Consider the following 19,950-nt stretch of genomic DNA (forward strand, 5'->3'; position numbering starts at 1 on the left):
AATAAATACTACCTAATTAATCCCATGCCACTGCAAAAAACTCAGACATTCATCTTCTGGTATAAAGTTTAATGACTGAAAAGCTTTCCTTGGTTGCTCACACTGAAGGTGTCAGCAGAGTAACGACCTTGCTTGGTCACAGCCTCTTAGAAAAGTAGTCCCATTGAGGTCAGCAACACCCCTCTTAAAATAGTGCTCAGGAGGCATACTGCATGTGGATGGAATTTGCAATATTGAACCCATAAAAAAAGGATATAGTGACAGCATTTTGCACCACACTTAGTAATTCACTGTCCAGGCTTTTTCCTGTTTTCCACTGCAACATAACTGTTATTTTTAACAAAACCGTTTTGTCTGAGGCCGAATTAATTTCTTTAGAGCAATGAAGTGAGGTTTTGTTCCTATCTCTTTATTTCTGCATATGTATAAAGTTTCTGAACTTCCTCTGCTAGATAAAATTATCCATCATGAAAATACAATTAGAAAAGTGAAGAATTTTGGAATTGTTGAATATTTTTCCCTTCGTTGTCAAGACACTGGAGATGTGTATTTAGATATACAAGGTATATGCGTTATATGCATATTTATATTTGTGTATTTGCATATATAGAGATAGATATATACTACTTTGTATGCTACTGCTATATATGTGTATGTTCTACTGGGAGTTTCCTTGTGAAATAAACACTTGTTCTCAAAGGTGCATGTTGCCATAGGTCACTCACCAAATGTTATTTATTATAGACTATTTTGAGCAACTGAAATCCCAGCAGGAATTGATGTCCAAACTCTCTTACCCATTTCGGTGATGAGAGCCACAAGCAGGTCCTGAGTAAAGGATTGGTACAGGAGGGGCCTGCCAATATTTTTTTGCCAGACGTGAAGACTTGTGAGGATACCTGCCAGCATTTGAAAACTGTGAATAGAGACAACTGGAGAGGAAGTAAGTGCCTGTTTCATAATTCTGCTGGAATATACTGGGCCCTGAACCAAATTCTACATTGAATTCAGTGGCATTGCATGGGGCTGTGCAGACTTTATTCTTGAACATTTTCAGACATAGCAGGGTAGGTAAAATACAGATTCTGTCCTTTGCAATCTCTGCACTCCTACTTTGCACTGCAGAGTAGGAAAGTCCCCACACAATCTAATCACTTCAGATCTGAAGTTTACCTGTTTGTCACTGCAATTACATTCAACTCTTACATTTGCACACCCCACAGAGAGGAATTCTGGAAATACTGAGATGCTTCAAAGTCAGTGAGCTCAGCTGAGCTTTAAGTGGACTGTGTACCAGGACAAATCATAACACTAGAGCTACGAGCTGCTGCTTACTGAAAGCAAGTTTACTTTCAATTGAGGCATTAGAAAAAACTATATTTATGGTATATTATATACAGATATATATACACACACAAAGTTGTCTTGGACAAAGATTCCTCTCTCTTCATCTTTTGGCTTTCCACATGTGTATTTCATGAAAATACTTTTGTGAACAGCATAATTTACAGAATTTGGCTATTTTAAAGTCTTTGTATCTCAGCGTAAGTAAAGATAGTTCTTCATATACCTGATTGTCTCCTCACTAAATTGCAAACATGGAGAGAATTAGGCCATCTTAAAAGGAAGGTTGCAGCAGTCTTCCGTGATGGAAATTATGGTAAAATACCATAAGAGCTTTGTTACCTGATTCCAATAAAATATATTCTTTCTTTTAAATGTAATAATCTTTTTTTTTTTGCCTTTCCTGAGTCCTATTGTCAGAATATATGGTTATTCAAACCTTGTGTGGGAGGCTGGAGAAAGTATTTGAAAATTAATACACATCAGAATACAGGCTGCCACAGTTTTCATGTGTTATGGGATGACTTTTGATTGCAGGGGTTTTTGACTGCAGAAAGAGAGTATAATTTTGTAAAAGGCTCTTCCATGTGCCATATCCTGCAGTCATTCCATGAGCTGCCACAGTCAGGACAGTTCTGTCAGGAGGAGAAATGTCAACTTGGAACTTCAGTGGGGGAGGGACGCGGTGCCTCCCCCTGTTAATTGTGTTGCATTAACTCCAGTACAACACTGTAAAGTGAGAATCAACCAAAAAAATGTATGAATAATTGTGAGTGAAGTCTAGATTGAAAAGTTTCTGGCTCGTGCAGCTGCAGAGTGTGTGACCTCTCCAGGGTTTGATAGGGAAAAGTTACCATGGGAATGGTGCAGCATTGTTTGCAGCTGACTTCAGCTTTTATTGTTGTGCTCTGATTACAGCTTTTGTTTCACTGTGAAGTATGGTTGTTACATGCCAGCTTGAAACAAAGATGTATTTACAGGGTATAGCCGAGTTCAAATGATTTCTATAATTAGAGAGAGCACTGCTTTAAGCAAGGGAAAAAAATAATCTTTATTACTATTTTCAGAAAACACTACGTTTTTCAGTATAAATTTGGTGTATTTTCCCAGTAAAACTGGTTAAACATCATTACTGGAAGTTGCTATTTGCCACTGGGACCGATGGCAACAGGCTCTGAGGCAGCACCTGAGACTCCAGGGCTCTCTGAGCAGGGAAGGGCAGGGGCTGATTTTCCACTTGTCCAAACTGTCACAGAGTCACAGAATATCCGGAGATAGAAGGATCATCGAGTCCAACTCTTGGCCTGCATAGGACAACCCCAACACTTCCACCCTGTCCCTGAGAGTGTTATCCAAATGCTCCTTGAGCTCTGCCAGGCTTGAGGCCACAACCACTTCCTTGGGGAGCCCGTTCAGTGCCTAGCCATCCCCTGGGGGAAGAATCTTTTCCTGATACCCGTCCTAAACCTTCCTTGACACAGCTCCAGCTGTTCCTTCGGGTCCTGTCACTGGTCACAGTGTGATGCTGTGCCTGATGCACTCCAGGACACAGTTGGCCCTTCTGGCTGCCCGAGTGTGATCTTGGTACCCAGTGTGCAACAAGGCAATAGTTACACACTCGAGGGAGGCACCGATCATTTATTTCAGAGTTGTGCAAGCCTGGGTGCTCAGTGGAATTCCATAAATCCAGCACACCCCACCAGACTTTCTGCACCATTATTTATACACAGAAGTTCAGAGTTAGTAACAGCTGCTCTATTAGGATTGGTTAGTCATTTCCACAGAAATTGCATAATCCCAGAAAACTTTTATGCATGCTCAGGGGAAGGGTCTTCACCAGGGCAGGGGTCTCTTTGATTGGTAGGTATGATTTTTAGTATTATAATGAAGATAGTTGAGCTGTGGACACACGGACCTTGAGTTATCTGACAGTTTAGCAATGTACACATCAACACCTTGATTTACTGCATCTTTAAATCTTTTTAGCTCCAGGATGTCCTTGAGCAAGAGACGCTAACTGCTGTGAGTTCTAAGGGCGCAGTGCTAATTCGTATTCAATTTGCCATCGACCAGGACTCCCAGGTCCCTTTCCGGGGTGTTGCTCTCTGGGGTGTTGTTCCTCAGTCTGTCTGTACATCCAGGGCTGCCCTGTCCCAGGTGCAGAACCAGGAACCTGCCAGGTAAAACATCACATGGTCAGTGATTACCAGTTCACAGAAACAGAATGTTAAGGGTTGGAAGGGACCTTAAAGCTCATCTCGTTCCAACTCCAGCCATGGGCAGGGACACCTTCCACTGGATCAGGTTGCTCCAAGCCCTCTCCAACCCGGCCTTGAGCACTTCCAGGGATGGGGCAGCCACAGCTTCTCTGGGCAGCAGGTACCAGTGCCTCCCCACCCTCACAAGGAACACACTTTATTCCCAATATCCAACAGTCCCTTCCCCGCCGGGGCCTCCCCATTAAACACGACACCACTGTCACAGTAACTGGACTACAACTCCCACGATGCCCCGCGCCCCCGGCACCGCACTACATGTCCCAGCAGGCTGCGGGGGCTGCGGCGCATGCGCAGGGAGGTCTCCCGGCGGGGTGGCGGGAGGGGCCCGATCCCTCGGCGGGACTCGGGAGCGGGGGAGGCTCCGGGCCGGGAGTGGGCCCGGCAGCGCCCGGCTCTGCTCTGCTCGCGGCTCCGCCACGGCTCCCCCTTCCCCGCGGCTCCTGTCACGGCTCTCCGCACTGCCAGCGCTCCAGTAAGTGCGGCGGCCCCGCCCTGGGTGATGCTGTTCCTCCCGCGCCTGCCCGGTGTGTGACCGCGCAGAGCTCTGTCCCGCTCCCGCCGCGCCGCTCCCTCCTCTTCCCTTCCCGTTTTCCCGGGAAGCCGCCGCCGGGCGCGGGGGCTCCGTGCGTGTGTCACCCGTGGGATCGCCCCGGTGGCGCTGTCACGGCCCCAGAGGTAAGGGCGGGGGTGGGCGAGCTCAGCGCCCGGCACGGGTCGGTCCCCTCGCAGCGCGGGGTGAAGGGGCGACGTTATCCGGGCAGACCCTGCAGGGGCGGTGCGGGCTCGGCTCTGGGATCCCAATCCCAGGCTGCAGCTCCAAGGAGGAGAGCAGTGTGGCTGGGACAGCCGGCGTGTGGCGGTGGGTTTGTTTTTAGCCTTCGGAAAGGCCCGTGTTGGAAAGCTGTTGCCCGTGTTCCAGGTTAGCTGTGTAACCCGGGCTGGTTATTTACTGAGCCGGAGCGATTTTGAATGGATAACTTGACTATAAAATGAGTGTTAAACTGTAACTACTGTTGTTATATCCGCGGTTTTTATCACCTGTAAAATTCCGGATAGGCGTTTGACGTGCTGCTGGCTTAGTACGGGTTTAAATACTGCGTGTGTTGTGCAGTTCCCTTAGGAAGGAGTCAGGCATGACCTTCGTAAAAGGCATTATGTTGTTGCATAAAATGTTTGCAAAGTAACATCAAGAGGACAGCAATTTCTCTTTGGGGAACAGGCTGCTGTTTTGAGGCCTTTTTAAAAAAAAAGTGTCTAATTTTCACTAATCAATGCACCGTGTTTATAATCAAGCAGAATGAACAGTCTTCAAGAGGGGAAACGGTTATTAATTTGTTAGGCTGAGCGTGTGAATTAGGCCTGAGCAGAAGGGGGTTACTTATCTGAGTAAAGTTGAGCGGTAGAGTTCCTTTTTAAATTTTTTTTAGGTTCTCGAGAGCTAGATCTCCCCATGCTTCACCTTCTCACCAAAGCACAGTACTTTTAAAGAGACTACTGGATGTACAGCAAGCTGGACAGCATCAGCTTTTTTGTTGCCTTTTGACAAATTCCTTACCTTACTCACAGAGGCTGTAATGTCTGTAAAGATAAATTTTCTATTCTCTTCCCATTATCCAATCCCACACATGGCACTGGAAGACAGAGCCATATTTGATCCTGCAGTTTGGGCCTGTGGGGTGTGAGGAATGGTTTCTTGCTGTTGAATGCGTCAGGCCTTGTTGGGTTTTGCATTTTTTTTCTCAGATTTGTCCACTTCCTTTTTTATATTTGGGCTGTATTCATTCTAAAGCAGCACAGACACAGTCTTTACTGAGCTGGAATTGTACCTGGTAACTTTGGTTACTCTATGATGAGTTATTCTGTCTTAATGAGTTTACTACGCTGTACTTTTAAGGATGGGGTTTTTTTTTAAATACTTTTGATTTGGAAATAGTTATGAAGGGTGATAAATTCATGTGAGTTTATTTCACAGCTGAGTTACAACTTCAAAGCAAACTCAGCAGTCCTCAAGAAGGTCTCTACATACAGTTTTGTAAAGGAAGACTTTTAAGTTTTATCACTTGTTCTCATGAGTCTCCACACTGGATAAATTCACAGAGCACTCACTGCATTCTAGGGAGTCTTAGGAGAGAGTTTGGAACAGTGAACTTATATTTTAGGTCCATTCAGTCTTGTTTCCTACTCTTGGTTATTTTTAGTTGGGGGAGTCACACAAGTAACAATACATAAAACTGTCGGGTTTGTAAAGCAAAGAAGTGTAGAAGTGCTGCTTTCCTGTTTGTCACGTGAGTAAGTGTTAAAAGTGGGCTGGAATCTCTCATGGGAGAGAGAGATGCTGAGCCTGGTTGGTATTTGGAGGAAAACTTTTTAATTTCTGCATCAGGTAAGCACTGATGCAGAACGTGATAATTCAAGAAATAATACATGGGGGGTTTATGTATCCTGGATATCACTGAATGCTGGACTGCTGGAGTCAGCTTTGCATAAAAAATGAAACTTTGTGTACCTCTCTTATGTTCTATTTGCAGTTATTAAACATTGTGATTTGATTTTGTGAGTGTAGAAAATTTAATTTTGAGTTCGTCAGTTCTAACGATACAATCTATTTCCTTAAGCTATTTCAGTGCTTTATAACTACACTTGGCCTCACGTTCCACTGTGTAGCTCTGCATTTTAAGGGTGAAGTTAAAGAACAGCATGCACACTGGGTCACTGGCAGGTATATTGCAGTGTTTAAATATTTTAGAGGAGGAGATGCTTTCATATAAATTAGAGAGTAGGCAAAGAAGAACCAGTGTATGAAGAAAATAGGCAACATCTTATTGCTTTTCCTCCTTCTCTCCCCCTGTATTTATTTTTCCTCAGCAGTAGTAACTGAGTGACAGAAGACAGACACACACATGGGGAATAAGGAAGGCATGTACATGAGGAAGAGACATGACTGCAGGAGAAGCCCTTGTTTTTTCCAGGTAGCTGTGGCTTATTTCCCAGGGCAGGGGAGCTGTTTGAGCTCACATAAAGGCTGCTGTATGTCAGAGCGTTGGTGCAGAGGAGAGGAAGTGCAAAAGTCAGTTTTTATTGACTGTAACAGATTAGAAAGAACTTCAGGACATTACTGAAATGTGAACAGATCTCTGCTTGTAACACAGCCTCCAGTGCAGTGCTGGATGTAGCCCAGACTGCCAGGCCTGCACAATTCTTAATCTATTTTAGTAGATTTAGGATTCCATTGGTGTCTTTATTACTGACTGTTCCTGGTTATTGGAGCTGACAGTTATCAGAGTAAATGCAGTTCCTTCAGAGAGCAGCAAACCAGCAGCATTGGCAAGTGAGTGCATGTTCTGATGAGAAGTTCCCTTGCATGCTCTGGTGTGCACTAGGATGTGTCCAGCTGTGCATCAGTTTAGACAAACAATAACTTGTGATACCAGAAGGTGTATCTTTCTTGCAGGGTGGTTTTTTGCAAGTTGTTGTTTTGTTTTTTTTTTTGACTGATAATTATGACAATAGAAATATTCTTAGAAAATACTTGCTGAGGTTTGGAGCCAAGTGAACCTTTGTAGAATTGTATAATTACATGAAAGTACAGGATAGTAGCTTACTTCAGTGCCAAAATAGGGGAATTTAGGTAACTGGCTTTAGCATAAAACATTTTTACAAAGTGTAGCAAGTGCTTAAGAAGTCACCAGGAAATAAATTATATAAGAAACAGAACAGTCAGTACGTGTATTCTTTTGGTTTTGGGCCTAAATGCAATAAGACATGGCTAGAAGCATTGCTATCAATGATTTATAAAATTATGTAAGAAACCTAAATATCAAAATTCTAGTGAGCTTATCTGACATTTAAAAATAACGTAACTGCTTTAGAAAAACTTCCTGCTGAAGAGGTCAGAGTAGTGAGAATGGTTTGAGTTCAGGTTTTGAAGTTAGCCTTTAATGCAGAGAATGACTGAAATGAATTGGAATGGGAGATATGGCAGAGCCATTTCAGAATTTTTTCTTCTCTTGCACTGATCTCTCAAATTAGGGCTTTGAAAATAAATGGGTCTAAGGTCATCTTGCCACATGCTGTACCCTAACTGTGAGAAATATCTAGATACGTGTTCATATATGGCTGAATTCTATAAATAACACTTTCCTCTCAGTGCTAGGTAAAGCAGCAGGGTTTTGTTGCTGTTGAGGAAGGAAGCTGGTTCATTGTCTCAGCACTAAGCAGCATTTTCTCCCTCCAGGGACTTGCAGAAGCATCTAGAGTGTGTAGGTGTTTCTTTAATCTTGGAGAAGGAACTTATTAAGCTTTCTGGTGCAGAACTATATGAGCCACTTACTTTTAACAGATGTTATCTGCTCGAGGAGGGAGTTGCAGGTCTGGTAGACATTTGTGGCATTCAACAGTTTAAACAGTTTTCAGGTTTGAACATATGCCTTTGCCTTAAAATCTGAATAGTTTCAGGTATTTTATGTAGAAGAAAGGTGGTTCAGTGGTGAGGTTGCTGCTCTGGGACTTGGGAAACAGGTTCAGCTCACTGTGTTGCCAAAAAGCTTCCTGTGTGGCCTGGGACAAGCTGCTGCTCTGTCCCTCCGTTCTCATACTGAGACTGCAGAGCAGCAGCAGCAGCTCTGCCTTGTGGGAGCATTGTAAGGGTATGGCAGGTTTGATGTGTCCAGTGTGCTAGTCCAGGTGTGGTAATAAAGCTCCATTGTGCTGGGAGGGAGAGGCTGGAGAAACTGCCCAAGGTAAAAGCCAGGGATGAACTCCAAGCAGGAGGAGTCAAACCAGAGTAATAAGTGGGGGTAAAAAAAAGTTTTGATTGGAAATATCTCGGGTCAGTTAAAGACAGAGAAAACAAGTGCTTGAAACTTTAAGGAGCGCTGCATTGCTTTGCTTGTTTAACAAAAATTTATAACAATGCTTAAAATACCTGAACAAACATGCAAATCTTTTCTGTTATGGCTCTGCCACGCAGGGAACAGTAGCAAAGCTCTCTCTGTTCCTTTGTTGGCTGTTCTCTTCTTTGGAAAATGGTTTTAATTCTAGCTAACCATTGCATCCAAATGTTTTGGGTATCAGTTTTGTTCCTTTGTTCTGCTGGCATGATGGGCAGAATCTCTTAAATTAGGCCTGATTTATTGACTTTTCGTGTGAAAGAGGCTGAGAAAAAATAACTTCTGTACCTCCCCACTGCCCCAAGGGGGAAAAGAATTTGCAGCCACCTCTAAAGAGCAGTGTATTTAGTAACATTATAGAACTAAAAGTATTTTGGATCTAAAACTCTTCTGGTGCAAATAGGCCCTTGCCATTGCTATAAATTGAAAATATAGACTAGACAACAATTATCAAGCTTTGCAAATAATGTTTTCATTGTTGAGAGTCAGCACTCCCAGGAACAGTCTGGATACTGACAGATAGGTGATAAATTCGTTCATTTAATATGTAATTGGTTTGATGTGTATGCTCTCCTTGGGTGCTTTGGTACCCACCACATTTACATGCCATGTCCAAGAAAATGTGTTTGAACTTGTTCAGACTAGTGACTTAATTAAGTGTTCTTCTGTTAAGCGCTAGAACAGTTACATGCCAGGTTTATTGTAAGAGTGAACAGTCCTCTTAAAGCTGCACTTCAAAAGATGTTGTTAAATATATTGGTTAACTCTTTAGGGAGGCCTAAAATGACAAATGCAAACTTAGGCTGTACTAAAAATTTGTTTGACAAGTTATTTCCGTGTCTAGTAGACTCTGTGCCTGCATGTGCATTTAGTGCTGCTTAAGGGATGTTCTTGATTCAGAAGTGTTTTTGCTTATTCAGGACTTCTGGCTTTGGGTATATTGTTTTTTTTCTCATTAACCTTTTTCTTTTTATTTTTTCTTCCTTAAATCAAGTTCACTGCAGGTCCTGTAATTTATTTATACTGTCTTGCTAATTTGTGCAGTGCCCTGTTTTTTGGGTGGAGGAGCATGATTTCTTCAGAAGGCTCCTTTGCTCCCTTCTTGGGGGAAGGCAGCAGGACAGTGTGTGGAAAAGCAGCCTGTTGCATGTTCATGGTACATCCAGGATTTCCAGGCACGTTGTTGCACATCCACAGGACTTGTGATTCCTCTGGAGTGTTTCCATCTCGCTGTGTGTAGGTCAGACAGGAGCCCAATGACTTCCTGGTGCTGTTGGGATTACTGTGTAGGTGGAATGGTGTTTTTCTCCATATGCACTGTTTACTTGGGGTTTGGGAACCACCTTTGTCAATGCAGAGCAACAGCTGAGCGGTGACTGGTTTTTGTGTCACCCCACAAACAAGAAGAAAGGTGAGGGAGAAGGTCAGCAACCAGACATGGGCTGTACCTGAGGTGAGGACAATTCCTTGGGCTCGTGGCTTGTTTCTGAGGATGAAGGCTGCTGGAAAATAATTCTGTGAGAAGTTACAGTGAATGATGTGCTTCAAGTCAAGTGCTTGTGTGCTGGCACTGTGCTACAAAACCTGTCACTGCAGATAAGCTTTCACTTAAGGGGTTTCTTTCGGTGTCAGGTGAGACTTTTATTAAATATGCCAGCGTGGGATTTAATGTTCTTGATTTAAGATGTATAAAAGAAAGGAGGGGGGAGGCAATGTCCCCAGTATCTTGTCATTTGATGGGAGCTTAATTTTCCCCTCCCACTGTGGTAAACAGGAGCTGACATGTATTCTGTAAATGCATATTGGTTCTCTTACATGAGACAGACAAAGCCTTGTTCTCCCTAAAGAGCTTTCACTACACTTGCACTTACTGAAGAGCTCTGAGATTAGTCCTAATCTCTGTGAATCCTTGTGTATATAATTGATAAGTGAGCTGGATTCTGGAGGAGATATCTGGTCTTTGCAGTAGAGGGAATTTTGGCCCACATAGTGACATGCAATGAACCAAACATGGTCTGTATTGAAAAGTCCCATGGTATTAAAATAACAGTCAGGTGGAATTTTTAACAGCAGTAATTTTTCCTTTACAAAGTTTTAATGTAGAGGAACTGTGACCTTTTTTTAAATTATTCTGCATTGAATTTGCTAAATTAGATCTATAAAATCAAATTTGATAATCAGTTACTTGCTTTGAATGCTTTGGTTTCCATTAAATCCTTTTACATCTTTCAAAAGGGCCAAACCACATATTCATCTGATAATCTTCTATTCATTATTTGACACTTTAAATTAACTGAAAGTTCAGTTATTTACAGCCCTTGTTAGACTCCAGTTTGGTTACAAGTGTTAAAGGAATATGCTTCCTTTGAGCTCACTGTAGACAGAGTTGTTAAATGTTGTCCTAGACTTGTTCTTGGAGGGAATGTGATGTGTTGTGCTCCTAGTAGGCAGATGTAATATGAAGTCACAGTTTGCAGGTATTCAGCTACTCAGAGCTGGCTTTAGAGTCTCTTAAATATGTGGAGTTGAATGGAATTGGTCTGAGTATGATATTTTTGCATTTAAATTTGGAACTTGCCTGGATCTTTGTGCAAAAGGTAATCCTTTACTACTGCAATGCTCTTTTAATTTTACCTCTGGCTTCTACACAGTGTTTTTCAGCACAACATTTTGGTGCTACTGAGGCAGATAATTTCTTTTCTTTAAGTAGTACTTTCAAAATTAATTTAACACACTCCTATGTACATGCTGCTATTTCTTTAACAATGCTAAAGTACCCTGTGAAAACTGAAGAAGATATTTTCAACTCACTAATTTCCTAACCAGCTGGCCTTTTCATTTCTTGAATACTTCACAGGAAGGAGGTCTGTGTTTGTTTATACTGCTGAGTTTATACCCAGGATTCAGAGTGAAAATCAGCAAGACTGGCTCAAAAATGGCAAACTTCTTTTTTTAACCAGCCTCACCTTCTTTTTGTATTGAACTTTCTCAAGTCAAACAAGCCTCACCAGGATTTATAGTTTGAGGCAAATGGGAATTTGAAATAGATGGCAGTGTGTGGAATCCCAGTGCTCAGAGTGGTTGGCCTAAATGAAACAGTTAATAATTTATTATTGAAATTAAACAGTGTTTTTTTATGAATGGTTAACTAGTAATAATAATAAGTAATATGCTTATTCCCTGCTTCATTTCTAATTTGTTGTAGTTGTCATGAATGGAACAATTTCTATAGATGAAGCCTGTAAGCCTTTTCAAGAACAAGGACCTGATTTGTCTGATTTCGAGTTTTTTAGATGGCACTTATTATAAATCTTTTCAAAATTTTAAATAACGTTAAAAACCATTGTAAATAATAACCAACTCTGAACCTGCATTTTTAAGCATTTTAATTAGTCTGTAACTGAAATTAATGAGCATTTAAAAACTTGAGGATTGTGTGAGATAAGTCAAAGTGAATTAGGGTATATATATTTTGGTTTTGTCATACCTATCTCTGGTTATATCTCATTTTGGACTAACTCTGTATTACCTAGACTGAATATGAAGTGATGAAAACTGAACTTCTGACTGTTGTAAAGACTTTGGCATTATTGAACATGTTCTTTCCCTGTCTCTTTGCTTTGTTATTTTTCTTTACTGCTTTGTAGGCTGGTCATCATAAGTTATTAATGAATAAATTCCAAGAGGGTTTTTTTATAATGGCCTCATTGCACAGGGCATTTAGAGGGACAATTAAAATACTTGTTTTAGCTCAGCAAAAACCATTAATAGGCGAGGTGGGGTTTTTTTTGGTTGTTGTTTTGGCTGTCTTAAGAGATCAGTGATAGAGAGGAGTTTGCTCCTGTGCAGTGCATTTCCTCATATCCCAAAGCCTTTGGCTCCTATTGCAAACACCTTGAAATGGAGGAAAGTAGTTAAATTAAGAATAGTTAAATCAAGAGCATGAAACATCACTGAGAGAAATTTCTGCAAAAGTTTTTGAGGAAGTACCAGCTCTGTTCCATTGTGGAATTTGTAGAACAGTACTTGAAATAGGCCAGTGAGTGATGGATTCAGGTAACTTCAGAACATTTTCCTTAGAACTCCAGTCTTCCCCTAAAACATAATGAAATTTTTACCCAGGCAAAAGGAACATTAGTAGATAGTATGGAATAAAATTAAGTCATTTGACTTGCTGGGACACTGGGACAGGCAGGAATGGGTGGCTTACCCTGACTTAACAAGTCTTCCTGGAAAACAGCAGATCCGTGTTTTGAAGACAGAATCATGACTGAGTAAGACTTAAGTGCAAGATAAGGCTGCTGGTTTTGTGAGATGATTCATCAGTGCAAAGGATGATTTTTCTATCTTGTGGTCTGGTTGGGAGTTGGATTAGGTACTGGGGGAGGGATGTGGTGGTTGATATCCCTCGTAGTTCGGCCAGGGGTAGGAGAGGTCAGTGCTACCAGTGTTGACTTCAGGTTTTTTAATTTTGAAAAAAATTAGTTATATTTAGGAATTCTCTTCCAGGTGAATACTGGCCTTTTGCAGCTGTTTTTTCCCTTCTTTTTGACCACTTTAGAGAAGAAATATAAATTTAGGGGGCAGTGTTTCATGGAGATTTCCACTTCCCATTCTTAGAGGTAGTTAGAACGTTGGTAATAATGTCATAGGGTTCTTGAAATCAAAGTCATGTCTTCTCTGTTAACAGAGGTATCCAATGTCTGTTGTGCCCTCCAGAACAAAAAGGAATCAGTGAAGGATCTTTGGGAAATAGAAAAGCTCGGAGTGTAATTTTAAATTCATCAATTCTGAATTATCTTTGGCTGTCGTCAGATTTGCAGCCAAATCACCTCTCCAGCTCCTGGATTAGTGTTTTTCTGTCATGTTTTTGGTACTCAGGAAATTGTAACTTAAAGGGTTGTGTGAAAGATGAGCAGAGACATTGTCTCGTAGTTTGAGTGATCTCTGGTGGACTGCCTGTGCTGGAGGGGCTTCAAGGGGTTGAAAATACAGAATTTTGAACTGCTGTCCTGGCAGATTTATGGGGCTTGGTTTTAGAGGCTGTTCTGAGCTGGTTGTTTTAGGATTGGGATTCCCCCCCCCCCTTCCCTTCCTTGTCCTGAATGTCCTCAAGAAGGAAAGCTTTCATTGCCCTGTTCTTCAGGGGATAAGCAAGACAGTCTGAACTCATCCCTTCCCTGGGGAGTCAGTAAATGGTCAGTAAAGAGATGACCAGCTGGACAGGAGCTGATTTACTGCAGGAAGCTGATAGTAATTGCCTGGGCAAAACCCAGGAGCACTCACTAATTGAGCTGTCCCTGGAAGTGCAGGAAAGACTGGACATTGTTGGGGATGCTGCTCACCTTCCCTTTGTGGTGATGGAGCTGGTGTAAACAGGAGGGCTTGGAAAGGGAGGTGGGGAGGAGGGATGGGCATGACTCACGGCATCATTTTGTGTTTATCAGGTGGAGTTGTGCTAAGGTTGTTCTTCATTTCATAGACATGAGTAAGTAGGTAATGTGTGTTTCTTAATCTCCTTAGCTAATAGGAAAAGAACCCCAAAGTCATCTCCTGGGGTAAGTTAAATCCAGAGTTTCAAATGTCCACACCTTAATAGAGCAGGAAGTACAACTGTTGCTCTAAATCAAAGAAATAAAAGTAATAAATTATACCTAGAGCTTGGGGAAAAGACGTAAAATAAAGCTAAAAGGTGAGCTAAAATATTGCTGTATTTCTTAATCAATCTCTCCTGTGGAAAGCCTATTGCATGGGCTTTTTATCCAAACAAAATTCTGCTTTGTCTAGTCAGCCAGTGCTCTGTGGTTTGTACCTACCTGTGCTCAAAGGAGAGGTTGGGGCATAGAAAGGTCACCTGGTACACCACTGCAACAATCTTGTCTAGACTTTATACTTGAAGATATGGAGGCTGTGACCAGTCTGTAAAGGAGGTGAACTCAAGAACAGGTGCTGGTGGGAAACTAAAAATAGGAATTAATGTAGGAGAGTTGAAGCTGTCTGTTATAAATGGTGAAAAGGAGATGCTTGTGTGCCTCTGCAGGTTCTACTTGTGCAGTCATGCGTTTGCAGGGAGACTGGAGAAGGTGATCTGGGATTTTTATTTATAGTGGTACCCAGGCAGCCTCCAGTGTGTGATATAAATGTTGGGGAATGCCAGTTTATGTTGCACCCCAGAGGAAAAGAGCGGGGAGAGGGGAAACCCGAGAGAAGCTGGGCTGATGAGGTATGTACCTACTTAAATTAGTGCACTGCTGCTGCAAAGGGGGATGGAAGGCTTCAAAAATAAGTGAGACCTCCTCACTTATAACACAACCCTCCAGGAAAGAAGTTAAAGGAGCTGAGAGTTTTCTCAGTTCTTACAGAGTGTCACTATACACCCAACAAAAATGGGTTTTCAGAAATCTTTTCGTTTCTGGTGGATTATGGTGAGAGCCAAGAGGAAATGGGCCACAGGGATGTTTTTTCTGAAGCAGCACTATGTCACTGACCCACATCTCCCCTCCTCTGTGCTCCCACCCAGGAGAGGGAAGGCAAAATCAAATGAAGTTTTATGTGATCTATAAAAGGTTTGATACCTTCATCTTTTCTCTCTAAGAACTCGTGATCTTTTTATATTTGATTGTAGAAGTGGGCAGAGGAGTTAATACACTGTTCTGTGCTGCAGATTCTGCTGCAGAAAATAACTAAGGGTTCGTGTAGTAAGTGCTGTAAAATAGACACAGACCTGGAGATTTTTGTTTTAGAATTGCCTAAAATAATATAATGACAAGTCACATCTATGCAAGGCAGGATCTGTACTCTGAAGACACTGAAGCTGAAGTTCTGATGAATTCTTAGGCTGGTGGTCTTCTAACCAGATTCCCTGTGCTGAGGAATTAATGTTGGAGTTCTGCAATTCCTCATATGAATCTTTAGAAATAACATGGCAATTCCATCATTGCTTTTAGATCTGTCAGGAGTTGCAAGGAAGGGTATTGTGGTGGTGGTTTTGTCGTGTGTGTTCAGTCACTTCAGTAACTGGAAGAAAGGCACAAATTGCTTTTTTGTTTTTTTAATATGCGTTACAAATTGTGATTCATTATTGAATGCTGAATAGAATAGGTATTCATTTACAGGGGAATCTTGCCAAGGTGTGATATAGTGGAAGCAAACTTTTAAAGCTGGAAAGCAGCTGTATGATATTAAGTTAGATTTCAGTGTATTATAAAGTGAGAGGGGTTTTTATTTCATATTCTTTAAGAGCATCAATCTGGTAGAGGTCAGTAATCCCATGAGGAATTTAAAACTAATCTGAAGAAAACGGTAGTTACAGAACTGAACTTTTTAAATTAATGGTATTTTGTGCTGTATTTTCATCAGAGGATAGAGGAGCTGCAAATAGTATAAATTTTTATGCTAGAAACTAGGTAGTACTACTATGAAGTAGAAAATCTGTATTACTTCATGTTTGGTTTGAGTTTTGGGTTTTTTTCCGTGAGAATTGGTTTATTGACAAATAAAAAAAAAAAAAAGCTGAATTTTGTCTCTTGCCCTGGAAAAAAAAATAATTTCAAGTATTGGAGTAGTTCAACTTTAGCTAATTGTATGTTCATAATGGAGCATTATGAACATCCTCCTTTCATTTGCCTTGAAAGGTTTTTTTTCTCATAGATTCTCTTACAGGGGAAAAGCGCTTTGAAAATCCAGTTGGTTTTATTCAAGGACTCTTAATCAATTCGTATCTTGTTTCAAAAACAAGTTTTCCCTGTTTCATTTTCTTCACATCTGCAGAGAACACAGCCCTAAGTCTGCTCAGACAGGAAACCAGCCACCAATATTGGCTTTTTTTAGGCACAAGCCTTTTCTGGGCTTCATAAACTGTTGATATGAAGCCGAAATGGTGCCCCAGAAGTGCCATGTATTTTGTTGAGGGACCACCTGGCCCAGCTTAGGACAATGCTGGTAAATGATGATTTTTATATTCATTTAAATGAAAACCGTGTGTGATGCCAAGTTCTGCCAAATTAGAGGTGTAATTTACAGAACAGATCCCCTTCAACTTGCCCTCAGCTACAGATGTGTTTATAAGGAGGTGTTGCTTCAGTGTGAAGTGATCCCAAGAGCCAGCAACTGAATTACTGATGACTTTATTACAATTATGGTATTGTGTTGAGTGCTCAGGTGTTTGTTTTTGTATTACTCATTGTTATAGCTTGGTTACAGAACTTGTCTTAGATCTGTGATATTTAAGTCGTGAGTAACATACCAATAAAATTTACATTACCTCAGAAAATTTTGTTACTTTATTGAAAAGCAAGCCTTTGCCTATTTAAACTATTGTTGCATCTCTTAGATATAGAGACTCTTCTACCTTTTGGAGGTAGAAATTAAAGCAAATCAGAGAGGTGCTTAATGGAAAGCTTATACACATTTAATATCCTTGTACTTCACTTGTCCTTCCTCTCCTTCACAGAAACCATCTTGCATCTCAAAGCAAAGTGTGTTAACTTTGTCATACACAAAAATGCATTTAGCTTTTTAGTTCAATAGCTTGTAGTAAAAAACCCAAGCTAGCATCACTGTGATATTGCAATCTCTCTAACTTTTTGCAAATACTGCTGAATTGAGGTTGGTAGATCTGGTCCCTGGTGCAAAACTTAATGTATCAAACTTGAGTTTGCACCAAAGGATTAGTTTGGTGTTGGGCACAAAAAAAAGGTTCAATTGTTTTACAGATCAAGTTAAATGATTTAAAACTGTTTTCTAGAAATTCTTCTGGTATGGTATCAAAGTCATGATAAAAGATTTGTAAAAAATTGTTTCTCAAAGTGGTTGAACCAAAATTTGTCTTGTATTCTAATTAGTCTTATAAAATGACAGCTGTAAATACAAGGATACATCTACATGTTTGTATATTGATCCCTAAAATGTGTGGTTATCTGCATATCTGAGTCCCCAAAATGAACACTGATTTCCTCCCCCCCAAAAAAAAACCACTTCAAAAACCAAACATCGTGTTGTGCTGTGGTGTATCAATAGCTAACTACAGATAATTATCAGATGTCTGCCTCATTGTGTCTGTATGTAACTATATTTAAATCAAGTAACCTTAAGGAAATAATAAAGGTAAAGAATTTAAAGAAATATTAAAATTAAACTTCCATATTACACAGTGAAAGCTGTAAAATTTTGTGAAAAGTGTGGACTGCTTAAACCTTCTGTTTCTCATGTTAATATTTTTGGATCTGTACTATTTCTGAGTATTGTAACAAAATGTAAAGACTGAATCATTTCTTTCCTGCCCTGGGAAAGATTGGCATCGACCTGAGTTTTACCATTTAAATGTCTGTTCATTGCCATTTTTAGATAAGCATGCAAAGTTATCTTTGGTCTTACACAGCTGACTCTTAAGGTAAAATGACTGTCCCATAAAATAAAAGGAAGCAAAACCAATGATGCAGTAGCTGCAGTAAGGCAGAGCCATAAAAGGTGAAGCAGGCAAAATGGGGATAGGTGGTCAGCAGGGCAGATTTGAATTATTTTTTTTAAACAAACAAAAAAACCCCAAAATAAATTAAAAAAAAACACCTGTCATTCTCAGACCTTAGTACAAAGTGTGTTCACATCTCTGTTGCTGCTCGTACTGACTGCATTTTGACTGTTTAATGTATAAGGGTGAAGCAATTTCTGTTCTTGGACATGGTTAGACGTGATGTTCTTTTTTGTAGAAGTAAAGAAAATTGTGCACAATGTTTCTAAAAGCTTTTTACTGAATTTGCCTGAGCGAAATATGAAAAATTGCATTGGGCAGGAGAGCTGCTGACAAAGGTTCTTTCTTGCCATGAAAGGCAGTGTCAAAGGAGGAAGTGTAGCCCCAGTGTTCTCTGAGCTTGGTGCGTGTCATGAAGGAGGATCTTTATTTTTTAGTGATCTTGTAAAAGCTAGTCTAGATCTCATCTGCTATTTACCACTTTTGTTTTTTAGGCTATTAGATATCTAAGTACAGTTTTCAAAGAAGAATGGAAGACCTGTCTAAAAATTCAGTGGCAGTGGGGGGGAGCAGCTACACCTCACTTGCTCTTCCGCAGAAACCTCTTGAACCTACGAGTTGAAACTGCTCAAAATGTCACGGGCAGGCACAGAACAGGGTTAAAATTAGCAACGAGGAACTTTGCTCAACTTGTGTGTGTGTGTGTGTGTTCTGTTCTGCAGTGTGATGTCCAGGGTCAGAAATGCCTTATGTGGATCGTCAGAATCGCATCTGTGGTTTCCTAGACATTGAGGAAAATGAGAATAGCGGGAAGTTTCTGCGGCGGTACTTCATCCTGGACACACGGGAAGACAGCCTGGTGTGGTACATGGACAACCCACAGGTGAGGTGGTCTTGGCAGTAGTTTCCTGGTTTATATCAATTCCCATTTTTTTTCGGATTTTTTTTAACAATTTCACTTAAGAAAAATGGGGTTTAGCACTAGATTATGGACCCAGAAGCTGAGCAAAAAATAAGTTGCCATAAGCGAATTAATTGTAAATCAGTTTAATATAACCTGATGAGCCAAATCACATACATGCAGTTTTAACACAGGTGTTTTAATTCACCTTTAGCCTTATGTGGAGGTGTGTAGTTTTCCTTGCAGTGTGGCTCATTTAGCTGTCTCATATTACTTGACCTCAACAGAATCAGTTATTGAAAAGCAATTCACAATCATGCCTGCAGTTGCAATCCAGCATGAATGAGGAAAGCTTGTTGTGATGGAGAGCATCCTTTATTTAAAAGCTGCTTTTACAGTGTATGTGGATCCATGTGTTTTCTAGCATAGAGAAGGACAGATAATTGCTTAAGTTTTGGGTACAGAGACAGTAAAAGCACATGATCCAGGTCAGCTGGCAGCTGCCTGCCAGGAGAACATCCATGTACCATTCTGCCAGGAAGAGCAGAGATAAAATGCAGGAGTCTGCTGTTCAAAGGAACCAGCAAAACCAAAATGTAAATGATGTGCAGCTCGATGAATGTGACTTGTGACTGAAGCATTTAACAGTTCTCACTGAGGAGAAAAAGAATTACTGGAAATAAGGGACTTCAAACATTTGATCTCAGTGACTGGTATGAAGCAGTTTGGTTTTTTTTTTAGTTACTCCTGTGATGTAACCAGGGCACATGGGCAAAAACTTGAAGTGCTGTAGAAACTGCAATTTTTCAGAAGTTTTAACACTTAATGCTATTTGCAGTGCACACCCAGGCCTAGTTCAGGCATTTTTTTAATGTTAGCATTCATGTACAAATGAAAGGATTTCTTGCAAGAGGCAAATTGAAGCTTCTTGATTTTCTTGAGTTTTGAAGAACAGCAGGGTTTTTATAGAGTCATCATGTGAAGACCATTCTTAATCCCTGAAGTGATTGGAAAATACGTGAGATGGCCTTTGAAGTCTCTGACATAACAGATGAATGTCACTTCTTG

The 19,950-nt window shown here is 40.8% G+C and overlaps 1 protein-coding gene across 8 annotated transcripts in view; it reads left to right on the forward strand.

Annotated features, from left to right (window-relative positions):
* Nucleotides 1-3,930: 3,930 nt before the first annotated feature.
* The window catches only part of PLEKHA1 (pleckstrin homology domain containing A1), a 32,822-nt gene continuing 16,802 nt past the window's right edge, over nucleotides 3,931-19,950 (forward strand). For 6 of the 8 annotated variants that reach the window (XR_007906770.1, XR_007906769.1, XM_051800398.1 and 3 more), the window contains exons 1-2: nucleotides 3,931-4,298; nucleotides 18,704-18,864. Coding sequence is in view for 6 of the 8 variants with exons in the window: in XM_051800398.1 (XP_051656358.1) it covers nucleotides 18,724-18,864 (141 nt within the window). In the remaining 2 variants the exon portion in view is untranslated. The remainder of the gene's footprint in view (nucleotides 4,299-18,703; nucleotides 18,865-19,950) is intronic. The other 2 variants (XM_051800401.1, XM_051800400.1) reach the window with 2 other exon arrangements.

The sequence above is a fragment of the Manacus candei genome, unplaced genomic scaffold, assembly GCF_025592945.1.
Source record: "Manacus candei isolate 608988 ecotype Guabito, Panama unplaced genomic scaffold, ASM2559294v1 h1tg000050l, whole genome shotgun sequence".
NCBI lineage: Eukaryota > Metazoa > Chordata > Aves > Passeriformes > Pipridae > Manacus > Manacus candei.